Source organism: Camelus ferus, chromosome 11 (assembly GCF_009834535.1).
Source record: "Camelus ferus isolate YT-003-E chromosome 11, BCGSAC_Cfer_1.0, whole genome shotgun sequence".
NCBI lineage: Eukaryota > Metazoa > Chordata > Mammalia > Artiodactyla > Camelidae > Camelus > Camelus ferus.
In genome coordinates this window covers 60,708,902-60,734,274 of record NC_045706.1, presented here as the reverse complement: position 1 = coordinate 60,734,274, position 25,373 = coordinate 60,708,902, and the positions used below count along the sequence as shown (strand labels likewise).

Here is a 25,373-nt window from a genome sequence, read left to right as displayed (position 1 = left end):
TGCTGAGTAGGATTCCATGGACAGTTTGTTAAACCATTCACCTACTGTAGGACACTTTGGTTGTTAACAGTCTCTGACTGTTGTAAAGAAAACTGACAAACAACTATATATGAGTTTCTATGTGGACAGAAGTTTTAATTTCTCTAGGATAGTTGCCCAGGAGTTCAATTACTGGCAAAGACATGTTTAGTTTTTTAAAGTAACTGCCAAACTGTTTTCCAGGGTGTCCGTGCCATTTTCATATTCTCAGCAGCAATGAGAGGCCCTGGATTCTGTTTAGAATAATATAACTTTATTATTTTAGATTTAATTAATTTTCTATTTCTGACAATTTCAACATTGGACCTTGATATAAAGCATAAAATAAGAGGCATAACTGGGAATTCGTTCTAGTGTTGAATTCTACTTGATTATATTATCCTGCTTTCAAAAACTGTATGTAAATATGGATTAACGTGGTTCTTGAAAGTGAAACAATTGAATTTTTTACAGATATGCAAATTCAAAAATTTCGGTACTGAATTAGGATTTTTCCTTGCTTTAATTTGAATGAAAGAAATCTTAACAGAGGTAACCATAGGAGGGGATTACTGTGCTAATGTTTGTAACAAAGAGGTGAATCACTGGTGACTTTAAGCTGCTGCACGAGCCTGGGTGTCAGTGATTTACTGACCGTCAGTTGCTCTCTGCTCAGCTATGAACCAGCCGCATGACCCCAGGGTTCACTTTCCCCTTGGGGAACTCAGGTTCTTCATTTGTACATGGTTGACCTGAATAAATTACTAAATAAAAATGACCTGGCCTTTGCTAAAATGCAGATGTCCTTGACTCTTCCCCAGAGGTTAAGGTTCAGCAGGTCTGGGGTGGTGCTGGGAAATCTACATTTAATCAAGTTCCCATTTAAATCTGATGAGTTGACAAATTTGGGAGAAATAGCACAAGATGGTTGCAATTATTGTAACTTGTAACATGCTTTACTAGCTAGTGTGGAGGGCAAGTAGCTTTAAGTAGGAAAAAGATAAATTTTGTAAAACATTATACAATGTTTATTAGTTTTTTTTTAAAGCAATAGAACACAAGGGTACAAGGGGTAAAAATCCAGAAATGGACAATAATTTCCCTGAATATGTAACAACTAATGACTAATAACTCAAACACTCTCTCCCCAAAGCAACTACTATTAAGTTTCTAGTGATTCCTTCTAGTTAAAGAATATATATAAAGTACAATGTATATAATGCTATATATAATGTAAAGAATACATATTTTATACATATATTGTATATTTTATATATAACATATATTGTGTATTATACACATACATATAAAACGTATATATTATACATATAGGATATGAATATAATGCATATTTATTATACATGTATTTACACTAGGAGGAATTTCATACAGGCTGCACCTTTTGTTTTTTGAAAGATTTCCTTGCAAGTGTTGAATGCCAGCACACACGTATCTACGTGCCTCCTTTGCAAAGCTATGTGTGTAGTTAGTTTGCCACTGTGTGTGAACTACAGTTTATCTGTCCACTGTTGGTGGACACTTCAGCGGTTTTTAGTTTTTCACTATTACAAAAATACATGGCAGTGAGCATCTTTTTCATATGCTTGAGTGAACTTTTGTGAAACTGTTCATGGGGTCAGTTCCTCACAGCTGGATTTGCAAATGACATGTACATTTTCAGTTTTGATGAATATCACCAAATGCCCCTGCTGAGAGTTTGCACTAATCTATATTCCCAATCCTGGCATATGGGACTTCTCACCAACCATGCCCTCACCAAGCCCTAGGTTTCATCAAACGTCATTATTTTATTTTTTGGTCAGTATATAAAGTAAAATGCATGGTGTCTCTTTTTTTTTTTTTAAAGTCTCACCACTTTAAAACTGCTGTTGATTTAAAGGGCTCTGGAGAGCTGTTCTTTCACCCTTAGCTCTGCAGAGATATGATCACTCTAATGCTTGCTGTTCCCTCTCCCTGCTGACTTTTGAACCTGAGCACCAGAGAGTGTGAGGATTCCTCTTCCCTTTTCTCCAACCACATTCCTATTTTTTAAGAAAACATTTTATCAAGGGGTGATTGACACACAGAGAGCAGTATATATTTAACCTATACAACTGGATGAGTTTGGAGATCAGTGTATATGCGTGAAACCATCACTACAATCTGTGCCACAAACATATTTGTCACCTCCCAAATTTTCCTTCTGTCCTGTTATGACGACGATGATGATGCTGTTGTGTGTGTATGTGGTGATCACAACCACATTCCTCTTGCCTTCTGACTGGCAGCTCCAGGTCATCGTTTCTCATTATGATCTTGCATGTTGCTCTGTCCTTTCGGTGCAGGCCCAAAGGGCATGGAGAATGGTTGAGTTACAGAAACTAACTAAGGCTCAGCTCTTGGCCGGCCCCTGGTTCCTTGCAGGGCTCTTTCTTTTGGTTGGACCAGGAGATAAAGTGACATCATTGTAAAAGCCCCCCGCTGAGTCCCAATCCCATTGCCTTCAGTGGCACCTAATCCAGCTGAGCTCTTACAGGCTCTCTCGCGGATCACCGGATTTGAGGATGCAGGCTGCTGGGTGGCTCTGCCTGCTAACTGGCCAGAGTCTGCACAGGGCTCAGGGCATGCGAGCCAGCAGCCAGAACGGGCAGAGCCTCTGTTGACTCACTCGCTGGGCCACCAAGTGCTTAGTAACAAACAGTCAACAAAGACAGCAGCACAGGCGACAGTGGCAGCTGAGTGGAGAGACAAGATCCCTGCTCGTTGTTGGAAAGCTGTCCATGATGAAGGCCTAGACCGTCACGGAGACTTTTTGGATGCAGCCTTTGACACAGGACCCAGGTACTCCTTGGCCTCATTCACTTTTCTCCTATCTGGATCAATGGAAGGGCAAACCCATTCACTGGGTCTGGGTATCAGGAATAAGAAAAGCTCAGCTGGGGTAGGCTCTGTGTCAAAGTCTCTTTGCAGTGTTGTCGGGAGCATGATTTGTTCCAGGCTACTAGTAGGGACTGATTTGCTTTTAATGAGTAGAGAATGAGATAACTTGGAGTTTAGAGTCAGACCAATTCTTGTTTGAATCACCACTTGGCTGTTCAACATCTGTGCAAACTCAAACAGATGCTTTAACTTTCCTGAGACTCAGTTTTGTCATCTGTTAAATGGGGATACTAGTACACACTTCACAGCAATGTTGAATACATAGGGTGACATATGTAAGGGGCTCAGCGCTAGTGCTGGGAGCATACGACTAGCCCAGTAAATGATAGCTGTCACTCTTTTTCAGGAATGAGTGTTTTGTTCATTCCTTACAGGAGGTCACTGGTTTAAGGTAGAGTCTCAGGCCATGTCTAGTTGACTTCCAGAAAACAATGAAAAAAAGAAAGAAAAAAAAATGTCAGTGATTCATCTGGTTTTATACGGTATGCCTAAAGGAAAGAAAAAACTCAGTTGGATCTTTTCTACACTTTAAATAACCTTTTTTTAAAGCAACAATTGAATTCAGAGATGAATATCTACTGGCTAGATCCTGTGATTTGCTGTAGGCTCTTAGCTGAAACTAATCAATTAGCTTATCAATTCAATAAGCACGTACTAAGTATCTCCTGGGTGCCAGGCTGGATGCTAGGTGGTGGGGACACCTCTCTGCTCAGAAGATCTTCCAGATGAGTAGAGGAGCCAGAGAGGTGGACCTGCACAACAGCTTATGGTGGTAGCAAGTGCCAAAGCACAGGCTTCTGGAAGAGATTCTGTCTGAGCACTGTTTGAATGCTAGGTGGGAATTAGCAGGAGGTGGGAGAGGAGGAGTTGGGGAAAGGCATCCTAGGAAAAATTAAGCATGTGCAAAGGCCCAGTGGCACCAATAAAGCATATTCTGGGAACAGCAGGCACTTTGGCATAACTTCAGTGAAGTGTGAGTGTGAACATCTGATAAGAAAGGAGGCTTCAGAGGTGAATAGGGCAGATCAAGGAAGGCCTTCTATAAAGTTTGTCTTTCTTCCTGAAGGTCCTGGAGGGCCATTGATTATTTTAATGAGGGGGATGTCGTGATTGCCTTTAAATATTAGAAAGATTATTCTGGTGGTAATATGGGCATGGGATTGGAGAGAGTGAGCCTGAAATAATGATGGATAGCCTAAGCTAAGGAAACCGCAGTGGGGATGTAGAGAACCTCCAAGCAGGTGCTGCCAACACTGTGAAAAAAACCAAACATGCATACATATGTATATAAGTTCCCTACAAGCGTTATTGTTGTGAAGGATGTGTCAATATACAATACTCTTTACTGCCAAGTGTGTATAGCCAGCTGATTCTCATGGAATGCATCCACTGATTTTTGTTGAACTCTTGTATCCTTAGTCACCCTATGTTTGCAATTGACTGATGAGTGTAGTCCCAACATTAACCGATATTTTTGTTTACATTGACAAGTAAGAAGAAAGTTAAGCAATGAAGGTGAATGAGTTAATTCCATTCATTTGTCAATGACACAAGTGACTTTTTTGCTGAACAGGACAACAGTTTTGAATTCTGGGAGAATATTTCCTCAAATTTTTGTTCTGTTTACCATGTAATAGCTGCAGACATGACACATTTTTGGATTTAATCTACATTGTTAATATTTTCTTTATCGTTTTCTTAAGTCTTGTTGACTGCAAAAATGCACCACCTAAAAGTTGAGAATTATATTTTATTCGAGGACATTACTGAGGGACTATAGCCAAGGGAGGCAGCCTCTCAGATAGCTCAAAGAGGTAAGGGAGCAGCCAGGAAATATAGGAGTTTTTGCTGAAAAGAAAAACAAAAACACACATGTAGTCAAACATCAAAGGATTACTGCTAATCACGACAGACATCTCAAGTTAATGATTTTAGTGCTTTTCTATGCAGGAGTCTGGGCTCACTGAACTGTATTCCTTTGATATACATCTTAACTATCTAGGGCCAGTATCCTTTTTCTCTCCATCCTGAATCCCCTCAGGGACCACCATTGGGAGTGGCTGCAGTGGCTGATGGCTTGATGATGGACTAGCATTCTTTGTTTACAGGAATGGCAGACAACCTTTTTCTTGTCCACAGCCCAGACAATCAACAAAACAACAAAGCAAGCCCTGATTTGTAGCTTTTGCCAATTTCTTTGGTATAAGTACTCCCACTATGGCCAATTCTAAGCTCCCAATGTGATATCACTGAGCACAAAGTTGAAAGAGATATGCACCAGCATACCATTATGTGTAATTTCTACCATATGCATGCAATTGATTTAAATAAGTTCAAGGGCATAGACAACATAGTATATAGTAAATTAATGAGGACATGGTGAATTCTGAGGACATTATTAATATAATTTATTTAATTGGAAGTTTCTATAACTTAATTTTTTATAATGGCTGTGTTTAACAACGAGCTTGCAAAATTTCTGGAGATTATAAATAATTGGCTCTCACAGGTCAGTAGGAGCCTTCTTCAGCACATCCTAGGATGCTAGAGAGTTTTAAAGAGGCAGAATCCATGGGGATGGGAATATGATTAGTGTAGATGGGAGAAGGGGATGTAAAGACAGGAATTAAGGTTACCTGCTTCTCTTTGTGGGTAACTGTATCACTTATCAAAATAAGAAATACAGGAATGGATTCAAGGTGCAAGTCAGTGCTGGACTCTTTGAGAAGACCAATATGGAAAGATGACTGTGATTTAAATACAGAACAGAGAAGGATGAGGGAGGTTTGCAGCCTTCAAGAGATGTCACTGGACCTCAAATGCCTGCAGACACCGTGCTCACTCCCCTGGTGGGATCCTGTTTGAATTCCCAGCATCTAAACCTCCAGGTCCGGCTCATCAGCACTCAGTGAAACTTATTTTGGCTAAGTTATTGTGCATTGATCCTCTCATTTTTATTTTATTTTTTACTCTAAAATGTCCTTTAATGCAACCTGCTGTTTTTCTGTCCATTAGTGTAAACAAGACAAGCTAAAAGGGGTGAGAACCTTTGTGACATAGTCATACAAAAGCATCCAAGAAGTGAATGTTATTGTAATTATTTCAATTAACAAATATTTGGGCTATAGGGAATAATAATATATTAGGCTAAAGGCTGACCTCTTGAGTTCCTTTTATTTTTGATGTAGTGTTGACTTCGCCCTATTATAAAATGAATGTAATGCTACTCTCTACAAAGTGTTTTTAGCCTAAAAATATCAGGAAAGCCATGTAAACCCTCCTGGAAAGACTCCAGTGCTGTCCCTGGCCCGTGCCCTGCTGGTCGCCATCCCCGCATCATCCCCTTTTGCAGATCCCTCCCATCCATAGCTTTTGTGTCCAGACCACACAAGCCCACCTGGTTTATGGCCTCAGCTCATCCTCTGATAATATCTTCACTAAATTCCTTTTCTTTGATCTAAGTGAGTAGTTACCCAGGTTCCCTGGAGCACTGACAAGCCCCAGGTATGGGTCTCCTTGGTTACTCAACACCGTAATCTACCCCCACATTTTAGGTGGCTGTAGCCATTGCCTGCCTGTCGCTGGTTCTTCCAAACAAGCTGATGGAACCAGGGCAGTGCTCTGTAGCTTGTAACGATTAGATGAACCACTCAGTGATCCCCACTGGTCTTGTTAAAATGCAGATTCTGACTCAGGAAGCCTGGGGAGGTCCCGAGTCTATTTCTGATAAGCTCCCTGGTGATGCCAGTGTGGCTGGTTTGAGGGACCGGACTCTAAGTAGCAAAGATTGCTGTGTACAGCCTGGCCCAAGGCCATCTGCAGCTCCACTGATGAAGCCATTTCTGTTCTCAAGTCCTAGTTTTGTGGGTTTGTCCCTACCCTACCCCCTGCCCTCACTGTATACTCAGTAATATAAATAGAAGCTATTATAAGACGCTACTATGTGTCAGACTCAATAAGCCATGTTACATACGAATAAAGACAAAAACTACTTTGCCCAGGGTAGATGAGGGTCAGTCCAACTGGACTTTAGAACCTGCCCGCTCAGCCACCACACTCTTTCTCATTTTCCTTCTGAGTTTCTTGGCCTGGAGCTCAGTGTTTTTAGTTGCTCTCCTCCCACACCTCTCCTCCCCGAGACTGGCTAACTCTGCTTCCCCAGACTTGGTCTTCATTTTTATGCCTGGTCACTGGCAGCTCTGTTGCTAATTGCCCTGATTTTTCTTGCCTTAGTTGTAAACCTCCTGCTTCATATATTTCCTTGAGTTAAAATGATTGGAATAGCCTAAAGTCATTGGAAATAGAGTGGGCAGTGAAGAAAAGCAGGAAGGTGATCTGGAGCATGCTGGAAAAGGACCAGTTTGTGGCGGGCTGGTGTCAGTCAAGGGTACATTTTAAACTTCCCCCATCAGAACTTCCCCTTTCATAGATTTAAAGAGGAATAAAAAGATGTTTGGCTATTAAGGAAATGTGTCAGACATTAAAAAAAAAGGTATCATCCAAGTATTTCATTTATTTTCTGTATCAGTATCATTTCTGTGTGATGCTGGTCACAGAGTCCGGGCAGCTCCCACTTGGTCATTCATTGATTTCCTCGGTCATTCAGCCTATGGGGAAAAGGGAGCTCCAGGTGGGAGTGTCCCCACGCAGCCAGTGGGAAGGACAGGCAGTGAGAGAGGGCGATGCATCAGAAGCCTGGAGAAGGGCTAGAGAGACAACAGGAAGTGGTCGGAGATCAGTCTGGAGGGGTGGACTGGAGGTCCCAAAAGCCTTGGTCTGGAGTTTGGAACCTGAAATGATCCTGTGGAGAATGGAAAGCTGCTGAAGGAGTAACACAGTGAGATTTGTGTTTGAGAACAAGGTCTCTGCAGAATGGAGAATGGATTGGGGTAGTAAGACTGGATGTGAGGAAACCATTTGGAGAATACAGTGGTCGATCAGGTGGGAGAATGCTGGGAGCTTAGACCAGGACAGTGGCAGGGGGGCTGGGGAGAAATGGATGTACTTGAGAGAGATTCTGAAGGTAAGGATTAAGAGGATGGGCAGTTGAGGGACTGGAGAGAAGAGTGATGCCTGAAGTTTTGGCCTGACTAGCTGGGTAGGTGGCGGTGCCATTTATCTGGATAGGGAGCTGGAGGGAAGATGATTTCAATCTTGCACATCCTAGTGGGATGGTCTAACAGGCAGCTGGAAACACCAAGAGGGACATCAGGAGAGAAGTCTGAACTGAAGACACGACCGGAAGTGGTGGGTTGATAGTTGGTAACTTCAGAGTATGTAGAGTGATTTGAGGAGACAGGCTAGGGCAGAAAGAACCCTGAGGACCACCAGCATTTGATATTTCATTGATTTATTATTACATATAATGCTATGGCAAATCTCTTTGAGTATATACCTTTCTCTGTTATATTCTTAGTGTAAATTCCCAGACAAGGAATAACTTGACAGGAGGGATGGATATCCCTTGGCTCCCAGTAAGTATTGCCAAATTGCTTTATAAATCAGCTGTCTGAAATTGGCCACACCCTAAATAAGGTCTCTGGGAGGAACAGTTTCATTGCAACCTCACAAGCACTGAGTGTTCTCAGGGCTGAAGCCAACTTGATGGATTGGGCCGCCCTGATTGTTTCCCCTTGCATCTCCTTGATCACCTGTAGAGATGGACAGGGCTCCATATGCTTTAATAAAGATTTGCAGTTTCTGTTACGATTTTTCTTAATCTCACTTTCTGCTTGCCTACTACCACAGATTTCTCTCTCTCTCTCTTTGGACAGAAATAGACACTTTCAGCTTGACCTTCATCCCTTACCACAGCTCATTGTTACGGCTCTTTATAGACGTCCCAGCGGGAAGCAGCTTCTAAACTCAGGAATCTAGAAGGGGAAATACGGTGACTGAAACCCAGGCAAGAAGCTTAAGACTGTAATTCTCTTCTTAAAACCACTTGGCATGTCTGGTGAGAAAAAGCTTTTGCTTCTTCAACCCTCAGCTGTTCTCACATGTCTCTTTTCTGTGCTAAATCAAGGTCTTTTGGATCAGTGAAGCTTGATACAGATAACTAAGAACTGTTTCTTTTCTAGCTATTATTTTAATTTCTTTTTTTATTGAAGTGTAGTTGATTTACAATGTTGTGTTAGATTCTGGTGTACAGCACAGTGATTCAGTTATGTATACATCTATTCTTTTTTCATTATAGGTTATTACACGATATTGAATATAGTTCCCTGTGCTATGCAGTAGGACCCTGTTGTTTATCTATTTTATATATAGTAATTTGTATCTGCTAATCCCAAACTCCTAATTTATCCCTCTCCCCTCCTTTCTCCTTTGTTAACCATAAGTTTGTTTTCTATGTCTGTGAGTCTATTTCTGTTTTGTAAATAAGTTACTTTGTACTGTTTTTTAGATTCCACATATAAGTGATATCATATGATATTTGTCTTTTTCTGTCTGACTTACTTCACTTAGTATGATCATCTAAATCTCTAAGTCCATCTGCAAATTCTGGCCATTATTAGTAATGGTCTCTTCTGAATGGATAACTTTGGCTGAAGGATGTAGCTTCACCCCTAGAGGAACATTTAAAACAAAGTATTCATTTTGCGGGCTTTGTGACAGAGTGAACCACCTCTCTATTTGCATTCGGTCGGGAGCTCACTAAAGTCGCTGCTCTGCTCGAGTCCCCTTTGCCAGAGGTTGGTCTCCTAGCTGTCGCTACAAGGTGAGAGGAGATTAAGCTCTCTCTAAAGAGGGGCCCTCCCGGGCTTGTCTAGCTCCTGGACCCCTCTGGAGGCAGACGACCCCTTCTCGCTATCTGGTATTCACAGATCACTTCCGCCAACGCACTTACCTCTCTCTGTTTCACATTTTATCTTGCTGGTAGGGTGATGCAATAGGCCAAAAAAAACCAAACAAACAAACAAACAAACAAACAAACAAAAAAAACCTGCTCTCTTTGTCTTTGGGTGTCAGGCAGAAATGGTTGTTTAAACATGAAGTCCCAGTCCACTTTCCAGACCAAAGTGAATGTCCGGAGGAACTTGGACCAAAAAACTGGCTTATTAATGCTAACTCCAGGAACTTTGTTTCAATGTTTATTTTATATTTTATTTTAATTTATTTTTACTTTACTATTTTGTTTTATTTTATTTTATGTTAACAGATTTTCCCTTTAGAGCACTCAGGATAATGCCTTCGAGGTCCATCCAAGTCACTGCAGATGTCAGCAGCTTGCTTTTCATTGCTGAGCAATATTCCACAGTGTGGATATTCCACAATCTGTTTAACCATTCACCAGATGAAGGACATTTTGGTTGCTAACAGTTTTTTCTCTGCATCTTCACTAGCATTTGGTATTATCACTTTTTTTCCTCTTCTGATAGGTGTGTAGTGATATCTTGTTATAGTCTTAATTTTCCTTCTTCTCACGGCTAGTGGTGTTGAACATCTTTTAATGTGCTTATTTACCATGTGTATACCTACTTCAGTAAAATGTCTCTTCCTGTCTTTTGCCCATTACATTTTTTTTCTAAATAGACTTTATTTTCTAGAACAGTTTTAGGTTCACGGTAAAACTGAGCAGAAGATAACAGAGATTTCCTGTATGTTCCCTGCCCCTTCTCATGTGTAGGCTTCCCTGTTATTAACATCCTTCACCAGAGTATAGGACATTTGTTACAACTGATGAACCTACATTGACACATCATCACCCAAAGTCCACAGTTTACTTTAGGATTCACTTGGTGTTACACATTCCATAGGTTTGAACAAATGTAAAATGACATGTATCCACCATTACAATATCATGCAGAATAATTCCACTACCCTAAACATCTTCTGTGTTCCACCAGTTTATCACCCACCCCCACTCTTGGTAATCACTGATCTTTTTACGGTCTCCATAGTTTTACCTTTTCTGGAACGCCATATAATTGGAATCATACTATACGTAACTTTCAAATTGGCTTTTTCCACTTAGTAATATGCATTTACATTTCCTCCATATCTTTTCATGGTTTGATAGCTCATTTCTACTCAGCCCTGAATAATATTCCATTGCCTGGTTGTACCACAGTTTATTTATCCACTCACCTACTGAAGGGCATCCTGATTGCTTCCAGGTATTAGCAATTATAAATAGAGTTATTGTAGACATCCATGTACAGGTGTTTGTATTAACATAAGTTTTCAACTCCTTTGGATAAATGCCAAGGATTACAATTGCTGGATTGTTTAGTAAGTTTAGTTTTGTAAGAAATAGCCAAACTGTCTTACAAAGTAACTGTACCATTTTGCATTCCCACCAGCAATAAACGAAAATTCCCGTTGCTCCACATCTTTGTCAGCATTTGGTGTTGTCAGTGTTCTGGATCTGGGGACTCTAATTACGGAATGCTCTCTTGTTAAGCACACACACATTAAGGATTGTTATGTCTTCTTGGGAGTATTGACTCCTTTATTGTTATGTAATGTCCCTCTTCATCACTAATTGTTTTCTTTGTTCTAAAGTCTGCTTTGCCTGAAATTGAGATAGGTACTCTCCAGCTTTCTTTTGATTTGTGTTATTATGGTGTATCTTTTTCCATCTCTTTCCTTTTAATCAGTCTGTGCCTTTACATTTAAAGTAGGTTTCACGTAGACAAAATGGTGGAGATTGTTTTTTAATCTACTTTCTCTCGGTTTCTGTCTTTTGGTTTGTGTATTTAGATTGTTTACATTTAAAATGATTATTGATATATTGCATTAAAAGCTGCCATATCTATCACTATTGTCTATTTACTATTTTTCTTCTGGCGTCTTTCAAGATTTTCTCTTTGTGTCTGGTTTCCTGTAGTTTGATAAGCATATTTATTGATTTTTTGGGTATTTATTCTGCTTGATATTTTCTGAGCTACCTGGATCTGTGGTTTGGTGTCTGTTATCAATTTGGGAAAATCCTGAGCTCTTATTACTTCAATTGTTTTTTCTGTTCCATCTCTTTTCTTCTTCTGGTATTCTAATTACATGTATGTTATACTTTTTGTAGTTGCCCCACAGTTCTTGGATAGTTTGTTCCATTTTTACATTCTCTTTTCTCTTTGCATTTCAGTTTTGGAAGTTTCTATTAATATATCTGCAAGGTCATTGATTTTTTTTTCCTCAAATGTGTACAGTCTGCTAATTAGCCCATCAAAGGCATTCTTCACTTCTCTTACAATGATTTTGATTGTAAGCATTTCCTTTTGATTTTCAAAAATAATTTCCATCTCTCTGACTACATTACCCATCTGTTCTTGCATGTTGTCCACATTTTCAGTTAGAGCCCTTAGCATATTACTCAGAGCTATTTTAAATTCCTGGTATGATAATTTCAAGATCTTTGTCGTATCTGAGCCTGGTTCTGTCACTTGCTGTATTTCTGCAGACTGTGTATTTTTCTTGATTTTATACATGAGTTGTAACTTTTTGTTGAAACCCAGACATGACGTAATGGGTAATAGGAACTGAGATACATTAGTGTGAGCATTTATGTTTATCTGGCCAGGAGTCACACTGTGTACTGTTTGCTATAGGTTTAGGTGTCTGAGGCTTCAACTTCTAGTATCTTTGCTTTTGTCTCCCCTGTTGTCTTTGGATTTCTCTAAAATCTCCTTCTTAAATAGAATCTTTGCAGTTCTTTACACAGTTATCCTCTGCTATTATATAGGAGTTGATGTAGTGGTGAGGTGTGGGGAGAAATTGTGTTCTATAATCCTATGATTAGGTATCAGTCTTTTAGTAAGTCTGTTCTCTTGGGCTGTGACCTTCACATGCTCTTCTTAGCTTCCTCCTCCCTTGAGGTGAGACAGGAAGACTAGAGGCATTGGGTTTGGGTATTTCCCCTCCCTTAGGTTTGTTAAACTCTGGTAAAGTCGCTTCACTTGCAGGGGAGATCAGAATACTCTTGGCTTATTTCAAAATGGTTATTTTTTTCTTCCCCTGCTGGAAAGCATGAGGGGATTTTTCTCAGATATTCCCCATGAGAATCTGGTGGCACTTCTAGAGACAAAACCCACAAAAACACAGGATCCCTTTAAGACTGGGCCCCACAGAATTTTTAATTGTTAAGCTAGTCCACCTTCAGCCTCTGCAGTTTGTCAATTGCAGTCTAAATTTTCCTTATTGTTACTGACTCCAGCCACTTCCGTTTATGGTAAGCTGTGGCCTTGTATTCACCCATCTCTTAATTTTGGGGACATCAGTTTGCCTTGTGACCTCAGCTCTCTGATAGACCTAACAAGAGGTGCTGATTTCAATTTGTTCAACTTTTTACTTATTGTTAGGATGAGAGTGATGACTTCCAAACTCTTCACATGTTGGAGCAGAAACTGAAAGTCTGCCTGTTGCATATTTTAAGGCTTAATTCATGTAAATTCCATATCAAACTTTTATATTTGTTAATGTAGTCCAATATATCACTTGTCTTTCATGGATTTTTGAATTTTTTATCTTGCTTAAGAAGGCTTTCACCATTTTATTTATAAATTAATTCAACATTTTTATATTCTAAGTCTCTCTCTCCCTTTCATTCTCTTTACCCCCTCCCTCTCTCTCTCCTATAACAGATACATAATATTTAGTATTTTAATTAATCTTAAATTTTGTGTGTAATACAAACTAGGAATCCAAATATACTTTTTGCCAAATGAGCAACTCTTGTCCCAATATCATTCACTAGTCAATGCATCTTTCCTCATTGATTTAAATTACTAAACTTTCCTATTCAATTTGATCTATTTCTCTTTTATATTCTGTTCCATTAGTCTGTTCATATGCCGACACCACACTCTTTTATTCATAAGGCTTTGTATAATACAACTATTTTTTGTTTTAACACTGGGTAAAAAGTCTTTGCAGCTTCTTCATTTGCATTTTCAGCTTCACCAGAGAGCCTGGCGTTATGGAAAACACACCAGGTCTGGAAGCCACTAAACCAGCCATTGTGAACTTTAAAAGATAACATACTTGAAATACTTAAGCTTTAATAAAAAAAAAAGTCTTTATATATTGTGAAGAATTTTTCTTAATTTATGGAAAAGTTTTCCCCTGATGACTGCTGACTTTGATCTTTGGGCTTTCCCCTGCCTTTGTTATTCTTATTTCTCATCTTCATTTAGATTTTTTTTTTTTTTGAACTAGTAATCCATTGATCTAGCTAGATAACTTTCTTTTATTTTCACACTGTCTCTAACTGTGTGCAACAATGTTGATGCCCTTGATTCAGTAGCTCAAGGGATGTCTCATGTTCTTTCATTTGAAAAAAAATGCTTTAGAATTTCACACTTTTCTTTCATTGCTAAAACCTGTCTCCTCTTACACTTGCCAGAAGAAATTATGCCACAGCACGGTTCTGTGGCAATTTCAAACCATTTTGCATGCTTAATATTTGGACTTTAACATTTGGCTAATGATGTGCAAAGATCAGAGGAAACTTTAAGACAGAATACTTCCAAAGCAGAGTGAAAGAACGCACTGCGTGAAGAGGGAGTACCACAAATGAATGGGGAAAGAAATTCAGTGTCCTATTGGCTTACTAAATTCAACTTTGTTACTTGACCTTGTTGTTATTACTTGGTGGTGCAAAACATCTCAGTTCTAGGAAAAAGACTAAGTAAATGTTTACCAGTGTTATTTCCATATTATATTGACTTCATTTCCCCTGTTTACCAATCATGTAAGAAATAATTTATATAACAGAAACATGTTTGTTGATCATAGATTTACTAGAAAAAATAATGTTATTGTTCAAGTCTTCAATATCATTATTTTATCTGTCTAACCGATTTCTAAGAAAAATATGTTATCATCTCTTCCTATGACTGTCCCTTTATAAATTTTACCTGGTAATTCTGTCAATGTTTTCTTTATAGATTTTGTGGTTGTATTTTTGGTGCATTTAAATTCATGACTGATATTTTTTTTAAAGGATTTTCTTGGTCATGATTTTGAGAAAAATTTGACTTTTGTCTCATTAATATTGCTGTGCTAGCTTCTTTTGGTTAGTGTGCTTCCATAGCATTCCTATCCTCAGTTCTGTATTTTCAACTTCCCTGTCATTTTGTTAGAGCAGGCAGATAGCTAGATGTGAGCAGAGAAAGGGGGACACAGACCAAATGACAGGAATTGGTCAGAAAGGAGGGGCACAGGCCAAATGCAGGAAACCACACATCATGTAAGCACCAGGGGTCCCTGGGCAAAGAAAGAAAAGCAGGAACCTATGGGCTGATAAGGGGTCATGCTTTTTGGGGTGACAAGTGGCTTGGAGAAGAACAAAGAAAGGTGAGAAAAGGCAGGAATTTCCAGTTTCTGAACCTTTCGCTCATTATGCCCTCATTTCAATAAAATTAGCCTTGCAGATCAGAAATACCCATCATGTACTGACGCCATGACACTTCTGATCCAGACTAAATAAGGACAAAATTCCCTCCTCCCTTTGGGAAGGTGGAGTTGGGATGATAATCAGGGAATATGACCCCAACCCTTCCCTCCCCAATGAATATTCCGCCCATTCATCTTTACACCCTATGTAACTAACTTGCCAAAGAAACTCAGGGCAGCCGCTCACCTGAGCCTGCCCACTCTCCCCTGAGAGTGTACTATCCATCCTTTAATAAATCCTCACTTTACCTTTTTTTAGCCACTACATCTTGTCTCTGAATTCTTTCTGGGACGGGACAAGAACCTGGAACACCAATTGCATCTATCGGTAACAATTTTGCTTTAAGCTTCCTTTAAACAACTCTGGCAGGACTTTCTTTTCCCTCTAATCTAATGAACTCAGTTTTTTAAAAAGCTTTTTCTTAACATTAAAGATATGTAAAGAAAAGTACAAAAAATTATAAGTGCACATCTTGATGAATTTTCCCAAAGTGAACACACCTGCATAACCAGCACCCAGATCAAGAAACAGAACATTACCAGCATGACAGAAGCCTTACTTGTACCGTCTCCACCACTATCCCCTGACTAAGGGTAACCTCTATCCTGACTTCTAATGGGAAAATTTAGTTTTACCTTTTTTTTTTTAAATTATATAGATTGAATCAGACGGAATATACCCTCGTGCATGGCTTATTTTGCTCATTATTCTACTTACTAGATGCATTTAGTTGTAGTTTGTTCAATCTCATTGCTGTAGAACATTACATTGTGTGGTGTGTGTACTATAATTTATTTATCTATCCTACTGTTTATAGGCATTTGAGTAGTTTCCAATTTGGCATCACTATGAACAGTGTTGCTATGTCCATTCACTGCATGCCTTTGGTGGACATGCGTAAACCTGTTGAACATATACGGAAGAGTAGAAATCTGGGGCCGTGGAGGAGGCATATGCTTAGCTTTAGTGGATATTGCCAGGTAGTTTTCTAAAGTCATTGTACTAATTTACACTTCTGCCAATGAGATATGACGGTTCCAGTTATTCTGTCTCTTCACCCGCACTTGGTCCTTCATGTCTTTTTCATTTCAGTCCTTCTGATGGGTCTATAGTGGTGTCTCATTGTGATTCAAATTGGAATTCCCAGATGACTGATAAAGTTGAGCACATTTGTATATGGTTGTTGGCCACTTGGGTATTCTCTTTTGGGATGTGCTTGTTCAAGTTTTTGCCCATTTTTTCCTATTGGGTCTGTTCTTTTAAAATTGATTTATGGGGTTTCAGAAATATATTTCAGATAAAACTCCTTTTTTGATATATGTATTACAGATATAGTCTTCCCTTCCCTGCTCCCAGGCTATCATTTTACTCCTTAATGGCTGGTGTCTTTTGCTAGAGAACAAATTCAGTCTTTTAGTGGGTACATTTAGTTTTTTTGCATTTATTGATTCCTGATATATTATTGATGTGTTTGGTCTTATTTTGTTTGATTTATTTATCATTATTTTTCTTTGTTTTTCCCTTTTCTGCCTTCTGTTGGATTGATAAACATGTGTATTCTTTTTAAAATCCTTTGCTGACTTGAAAACTATAGATTGTATTTTAATTTTTGAGATGTGTACCCTAATTTTTTTCTTTAGTTTATATGCTACTGTTAAGATAAAATTTCTAAGACAAGTATAATTGCTTTGTAGATAATCTATCTTTATATCTGATAACATACTTTGTCTTTGATGTTCTGCAGTGTTAATGCAATGTGTCTAGGTGTGAATTTATTTTGATTTATCCTGTTCGGTTCTTGAATGTACTTTGTATCTAAGGACTCACATTTCTTTAACTCTGGACAACCCTCAGCTATTTATTTATTTCTTCAAATATTCCTCCTTTCTTATCTGTCCATTCTCTTCTGGAACTTATGCTAGAAGAATGTTGGAGCCTTTCAGTTCTACCATGCACCCTGCAGCCAGAGTGATCTTTTAAAAGTATAACTTCTATTATGACAGTCACCTGCTTGCAGCCATGTGTGCTGGACATCTTCATAATCACTCCCTGTTTCGGCTTTGCAGCTCTTCCACTGTTTATACAATTACTTTTTTGTGTGTTAACTTTTTTCCCATTGAAAGACCTGGAGGAGTTTCTGTTATCCTGGATGAACCTGGATGAACCCTGACAGATGATGTCTTCGTTAATATGACGTTTTATTTGGCAAAATTCCAAATACCTTCCCATGGCTTGAACACTCCTCTATGATGTGAGCTCTGCTGACCTCCTAGTCTCATCTTGTTCCATTCTACCTCTCCTCCATTGTACACTAGCCGTATGACCCTGCTGTGCACAAAAGACAAGATAGCAGGATTGACTGCTATTCTTTGAAAAAGCCTGCTTGCAAGATTGGCCCTTGGCTGATGTCTGGGAATTTGTTTTTTGGGAGAGTCTCTCCCACCCTGACTGATAAGAGTGTTTATCTGTGCCTAGATGGTGCAAACAATGTGGTTTATGCTCAATACACACTTTCCTTCTGGGAGTCTGGAATTTTGGTATGAATTAGGGAAAGTGTGCATATGTGGTCAGTCCCCAATAAAAACCCTGGGTAATGAGATTTCTTGGTAGACAATATTTCAATCATGTTGTTACAACTCACTGTTGAGGGAATTAAGCATATCTTCTGTAACCTGACTAAAAGAGGACTCCAGAAAACTTGCGCCTGATTTTCTTGGGATTTACCCTATGCAACTTTCAGTTTTTGCTAATTTTTATCCTTTCTCTGTATTAAATAATAACAGACTATGACTATATACTTAGTCTTTTGAGTCCCCCTAGTGAATCTTGGGACCATCACCTAACACACCTTATGGGTATGTGGAGGCATGAGATACTGTGTAGTGTTTCAAAGTCCATTTATTAGAGTCACTTATTTCCAAAAGTAAAAAAAATTTTTAATGAAGTACAGTCAGTTTATAATGTTGTGTCAATTTCTGGTGTACATTACAGTACTTCAGTCATAAAGGAACATACATATATTCGTTTTCATATTCTTTTCACCATAGGTTACTACAAGATATTCCAAAAGTAAATTTTAAACAGACAAAACCTTCAAGAGAATCTTTGTGGATGCATTTTTAATAGATATACAGGCAGTGTAAAGTGTGAAGAAGCCTTACAGTCACAGTGAATTAGTTACATAACGTAATTATTAATCACAGGATTGGACACACTAACTTCCTGTTGCAAATGTTATTGTCATCTCTGGGTGAAACAAACATTCTTCTTTACAGCAAGCCTTCTAACAACTGTGGTTAGAATTTCCAAACATACAGTTTCAAGGTTGTAAGTCACAGAGATTGTAGACTAACTATTAAAGCAAATAAACAAGTACTGAGTCAGAATCTCAATTTTAATAAAATGTAGTATACATATAGATTTAACTTAAATTTTATAATACCTTATAAGTAAATCAATAATCTTCCCCCGCTCCCCCCCCTTATCTTTCTAATCCTGAGCTTTCAAACACGGGTCAACGATTTCTTTACTCAGTCTTTCATTAAGTACCATTGACATTGTCATGATTTCAACAGCAGTTTTTAGTAAGGTTGAATCAAGATATTATAATCCCCTCCCCTACAATTCCTCAAATACACCAGTTCATCACTGCCATAAGGCTTGACCTCAGCAATTCTCTTCTGCCATCTTTGCAAGGCTCTCTTTCTTGTTGAGATCTCAGCTTGGATGCTACCTCCTTAGAGAAGTTTTCTCTCTAAAGTAATTAGCTATTCACTCTCCCATGCTTTTATCTTTGCAGAGCACTTATCACTCTCTATTTTTACAGTTTCTCATTTCTTTATTCATTTCTTTCATTTTTCTTCCCCACTAGAATATAAGCTTCCTGAGGAGAGGGATTTGCTACATCCCTAGTGCCTTACACGTAAGTGGTCAGTGTTCATGGACTGAATGAATGAAACAATAATGCTGGATTTAGAATTCTCTTGATATTTTAATAACTTTTAATTAAAGTATAACATACTATGAGCACACCCATCTAACCACTGTCCTGATCAACAAATAGGACATTAACAGTACTCCAGAATTACCCCTTTGTTTCCCTCCAAGTCAATATGCCCCTCTCCCCAAAACCACAGTTTTGACTTCTAACACCTAGATTGCTTTGTGAACTTTATATAAATAGAATCTTGTATAATTTTTTGTCCAGATTGTGTCCTTTAATATATTTGTCATATTTACCCATGTCATTGCATGTTGTGCTAGTAATTTATTTATTTATTTTTGCTGTCTAGTATTTTTCTGTTAGAGGTGACATTTGATCCATTATATAATTGATGGCTATTTGTATCGTTTCCACTTTGGGATTGTTATAAATAGTGCTGCTGTGAACATGCTGGTGCACATCATTTGGGGCCACACATATGTATTTCAGTTGCATACCACTAGGTCATAGTGAATGTATTCATTCAGCTTTAGTAGATCATTAAAACTAGTTTTCTAATGTGGTTGAACCAATTTACCCACGTACCAGCAATGCATAAGATTTCCAGTAGCTCAGCATTCTCACCCATGCTGGGAATTGTCAGTCTTTTTTGTGCCATTCTCAAGTCCTTATTATACCAATAGCTCTTTGATGCCTTCAAATAGATTCAAAAATTTTTATTTAGAATTCTTAATTATCTTGGGTGGGAGGATTGGTTTGATATTAAATAGTCCCTCTGAAGAATATTTAAGCCTCAACGGGTCTGGAATTATTTTTATTAGAGGATGATTGACGGAGAGAAAAAGATTAAAAAAAAAAAAAAGGGGAAGTCATAATGGATTAAGAAGGAAAGGGAGAGGGTTAGGAAGAGAGAGCTCTTGTATAGGTTGCGTGAGAGGTGACATTATCTTTGGAACACTACCAAGGAGGTGAGAAAAAGGGGAGAATGGTTGGAATTTTTTTCTGGGTGTTCTAAAAGTATCACATCCCCTGGTTCGATATTTTTAAAAGAGCCTGCAATAAAGATTCAAATTACTTTAAATGCCTTTTGGTTGGTAATCTGATGGTCCTCTGAATGCTTGTGAACTCAATTCTGTCTAGCTGTGTGTGAGTTACATCAATTTCTTGTTTTAAATTTGTTTAAGAGAGATCACATAATTCACCAAATCCTTTCCTAGTCAGAGAAGCATAGTATAGTAAAGAGCTCTGGCGCTAGACTGATTTTTATATCCTTCACCCCATGATTTTATTGTAAAATTTTTCAAATATTCAAGAAATTTGAAAGAATTGTACAGTGAACACACACAACTTAACATTTAAATCCCATCAGTCATATTTTTTATATTTGCTTGATTGCAAATCAATCCTTTAATCATCTATCACCTTTTTTTTAAGGATATCTTTTATTTATTTTTTTTGAGGGGGTGGTAATTAGGTTTATTTATTTATTTAATGGAGATACTGGGGATTGAACCCAGGACCTCGTGCATGCTAAGCACATACTCTACTGCGGAGCTATACCCTCCCCCTCCATCTTATTTTTTCAATGCATTCCAAAGAAAGTTGCAGACATCATACCCAAACACTTCAACATGCATATCATTAACTAGAATTCAGTGACCTGCTTGAAATTTAATCCTTATTAGTTACCAACAGTGTGCATTTGAGCATGTGACTTCAGTTCTCTGAACTTTGGATTCCTAATAGGTAAAATGCTCACATTAATAGTTACTTTATAGCGGGTTGTTAGGTGGCTTAAATGATATATGCATATACATACACATATGTATTTATTTACAGAGAAATGTTTAGGTGCACATATTTACTTATAAGGCATGCTGTAGGTTTGCATAGGTAGCCATTGCTATTGCCATTGTTAATCTGTGCCCTAGAGGTCAAGAAAAAGTTATGGCCACTGACCCTCCTTCCTAACAGAGCTCCCTACCAGGAGGATGATGCTTACAGGGAGCTGCCGAGGGCAGAGGACTGGTGCATTACACAGACATTTACCTATCACAGCATGGTTCATCCTCCTGTCTCTGGGATTTGTAACCACAAACATTACAGGAACTGCATTTCTGTGGACAGAAATTCTAGTCTTGGGCTTTCTCTTCTATTCAGTGAACCGATTATGGGAGCGATTCAGGAAAAGCCAATTTTTCTTTCACATGCTGTGAAATCAGCATGGAATGCCAAACAATTTCCAGACAAATAAAAGGCTGTCCAAAGAAGGTGCCATAAGGGCAGAATTTAAACACGGCCTGATGATAGTCACATGGGGTTTTCTTGTCCTCTTGCTTTCACTCTGCGTGGCAGGGAGTGTGCGGCCTGGAGAAGCACTGCTGGGACAGGAGATGGGTATTTGAGTATTCTCAGCCACTTGTGGGACATCAAAGAACTATGGAGAAGTGGTCAATAACATAGGTACAGGGGATAGATAAGAAAGGTATATGAAGAGGGTATAGAGTCTTAACAGTGAAACTTGGATGACAGAGCACTTAATTATAATCAGAATGATCAGCAATACATCCCATTAATGTGACTCAGGCAAATAAAGCTCATGAAAAAGTGCTCAGTACCCGTTGTAAGAGGTTGTGTTGTAGAACAGAAAAGTCCCAAAGCTAAAAGTTCAGCTAGTTAATCTGCAAAACCTTGGACCCAGGTCCAGAATCTCTGAAACTCATCTGTAAACTAAATATTTAGACCCGGTAGCTTCCACTAGGGAAGTGAAACAAAAGTTTGGGAAGACAAAGACAGAGCATTAATAATTATAATATTCCTTTAAGGATCAGCCTTGTAATCATAAAGAAATGGGTTTATTTTTAAGATGTTTGAAGTATTTAAGAAATTATGACATATTAGAGAACACTCAGCATGCCTGACTTGTGATTTAATGTGAATTTGTAAGGATGTAATTAGTTAAGTTTATAAACAGTGTTTAAGGGTAGAAGGTATATGGAGACACATTCAACTCAAAAACAGTCAACTATTGGGGAAGGTATAGTTCAAGGGGTAGAACGCATGCTTAGCATGCAGGAGGTTCTGGGTTCAATCCCCAGTACCTCCTCTAAAAATAAATAAATGAATAAATCTAATACCTCCTCCCTTAAAATTTTTTTAAAAAGAGTCAACAATTCCTTGATAATTAGAATTTGAAATTATAAACATAATATTAATTGCATCGGCACCACAAAATATGAAATGTTTACAAGAACCTGAATTGATATTCCACCTTTATTCTTTGGATTTATAGGAGTCGTGTATGTATATAAGAAGACTTGGCCTGATAGGTTTGTAACTTTGCTTTGGCTTAATTAAAAGTATTAAAGAAGTTGTGGTATATTTATACAATGGAATACTACTCAGCCATAAAAATATTAAAATCATGCCATTTGCAGCAACATGGATGGCCCTGGAGAATGTCATTCTAAGTGAAGTAAGCCAGAAAGAGAAAGAAAAACACCATATGATATCACTCATATGTGGAATCTAAAGAGAAAGACAAATGAACTTATATATAAAACAGAAACAGACTCACAGACATAGAAAACAAACTTATGGTTACCAGCGGGGAAAGGGGGTGGGAAGGGATAAATGGGGAGTTCCAGATTTGCAGATTCTGACTGGTATATATAAAATAGATTAACAAGTTTGTACTCTATAGCACAGGGAACTATACTTGATATCTTGTAGTAGCTTATGGTGAAAAAGAATTTGAAAGCAAATATATGTATATTCATATGACTAAAACATTGTGCTGTACACCAGAAATTGACACAACATTGTAAACTGACTATACTTCAATAAAAAAAAAGTATTAAAGTTTAAAATGCAGTTCAAATGTTCAAGGGAATTTAATTACCTAATTTTGAAAAAGGAGTTAATTTTCAGGAGTATTTAATATGTCAATCATAGATGTGATGTTTAGTTTATGATGTGTCAGCTTGGCTAAGCTACACAGTGGAAGGAAGCCCATTCATGGAGCAGGAAGTGGGTTCTCAGCAGACATTGAATCTGCTGACAACTTGATCTCGGGCTTCCCAGCCTCCAGAATTGTGAGAAATAAGTGTCTGTTGTTTATGAACGTCTGTTGCTTATAAGCCCCCTAGTCTATTCTGTTAGGGCAGCACAAACTCACTGAGACAGTACTCAAATCCATCCGGTGGTTATTTACCCAGTTTTGGAATGCATAATTGGAATAGGTATACTTAGTCACTGGCTTAACACCCACATTGGCCCCCTGACCTATGGAGTGAGGGCTCTTGTGGTGGGAAAGGCCAAGTGAAAGCCACTAGAAAACAGTCAACCAAAAGCAATACTGCATTTCTGGAGGGATTACAAAGATTAGTGGCACCACCAAGGACTTGAAGATGTAGGGTAGGGACGCTTATCACATCCTTGTCCAGTTCTTCTATCTGACCCGTGCAGAATACAGATGGATCTTGGAGAGTGACGGTGGATTGTTGTAAACATAATCATAACTCCTGTTGTCCCAGATGTGGTTTCATTGCTTGAGCAAATCAGCACATCCCCTGGTACCCAGTTTGTAGCTATTGACCTGGCAAATGCCTTTTTCTCCTTTCTTATCCATAAGGACCACCAGAAGCAGCTTGCTTTCCACTGTCAAGACCAGCAGTACACCATTGGCATCCTTCATTAGGGGCATATCAACTCTCTAGCCCTCTGACTTTTCTTGGGAGGAGAAATGGCCGGAGGTCCAATCTATACCGATTCATCGGCCGTGGCCAATAACTTAGCTGGATGGTCAGGGACTTGGAAAGAATATGATTAAAAAATTGGTCACAAGGAGGTCTGGGGAGGAAGTATGTGGTCAGGCTTCTCTGAGTGGGCAAATTACTACTGGTTCTCTGGAGAACTCCCTGACAGTTATATTATGAATTAGTTGAGCATTCATCAAATATCCTGTGAAGTGGTTCTTTTTTATATCAATCACTGGATGAATGGAGCATAATACTTTAAAACTGAATTTAAGGTTTAAGACAAAGCAGCTTTAAAAATTCACAACATCAATACATTGAATGCTGTGGGGAGGGTAGACCTCAGCTATTTATATCCAATAATACTAATTTTTCACTTACTTTAAGTATATACAGTTTTCTTTTTAAATAAATGCACTTAAATTGAAAAAAAAAACCCACTTGCCTCATTAGGTAATAAAGGAATGTGGCAAATACTAGGGAGATGGTATGTGAAAGTGGAAGATGGGAGTGATCATGTTTAGAATACTCTAAATATTTTTCTGGACACAGTATCCAGTCTCTTATCTAGAAGAGCAGTCTTCCACCTTGGAGTTGAGGAAAGGTAGGTCATCTGCTAGTTGCCTTTTTTCCATTTACTTGTTCTGTTTCTCACAGTCATCTTGTAAAGTAAGAAGTATCATCTCGCTTTTGTAGATGAAGGAAATGAGATTTTAGGAGTTTACTGGTTCAAGGTCATGTTATGCTGCAGCCAGTATTTAAATCAGGGAGCAGGTCAGGGCCTCTGTGGAGAATGTGGCAGCGATGTCATTTCATGCACGGCTCGCTGGAGGTCAGGTTTCAAGGAGCTCCCTGTAGGAGAGGTCTGGAAGATAAAAGCCCCGGCCACTTTACCTCTTTAAACAGAGCCCAAATGAGACCTCCCGGTGGGGAAGATGCCATTTGCCTTCTGGAAAGTTTTGCTCAGATTTAGGTCTGAGTGCAGGTGGATGGTTTTTAATGAATGTCCAAAGGGAGAAGAAATGAAGGGAGACACATGGGACCAGAGGAAGAGAGAAACAAAGATCATTCTTTGCTTTGATTCCTGGGGAGCCCCATATCCTTCCCTCATCCCTCCCCGTGGTGTCTATTTTGGGGACATTGAGATATTTTAGGAATTTTGCTAAGGTTGAAAATGGGAAGTTTATAGCGCCTCCATCCTGGCAGACAGATGGAAACAATTAACACCATATCTTAACATTCTCATAGTTGGAAGCTACTCAGCAGCCCTGATGCTTAAAATAGGGATTTTAAGTTGGCTGGAGCAGAGATGGAAAGA

At 38.7% G+C, this 25,373-nt stretch overlaps 1 protein-coding gene across 1 annotated transcript in view; it reads left to right on the top strand.

The window, feature by feature from the left end:
* The first annotated feature begins 2,716 nt into the window (after positions 1 to 2,716).
* Positions 2,717 to 25,373, top strand: part of FRMPD2 (FERM and PDZ domain containing 2) — a 114,953-nt gene continuing 92,296 nt past the window's right edge. Inside the window, exon 1 of the mRNA XM_014567719.2 lies at positions 2,717 to 2,859. Coding sequence (XP_014423205.2) covers positions 2,835 to 2,859 — 25 coding nt within the window. The 5' untranslated portion in view covers positions 2,717 to 2,834. The remainder of the gene's footprint in view (positions 2,860 to 25,373) is intronic.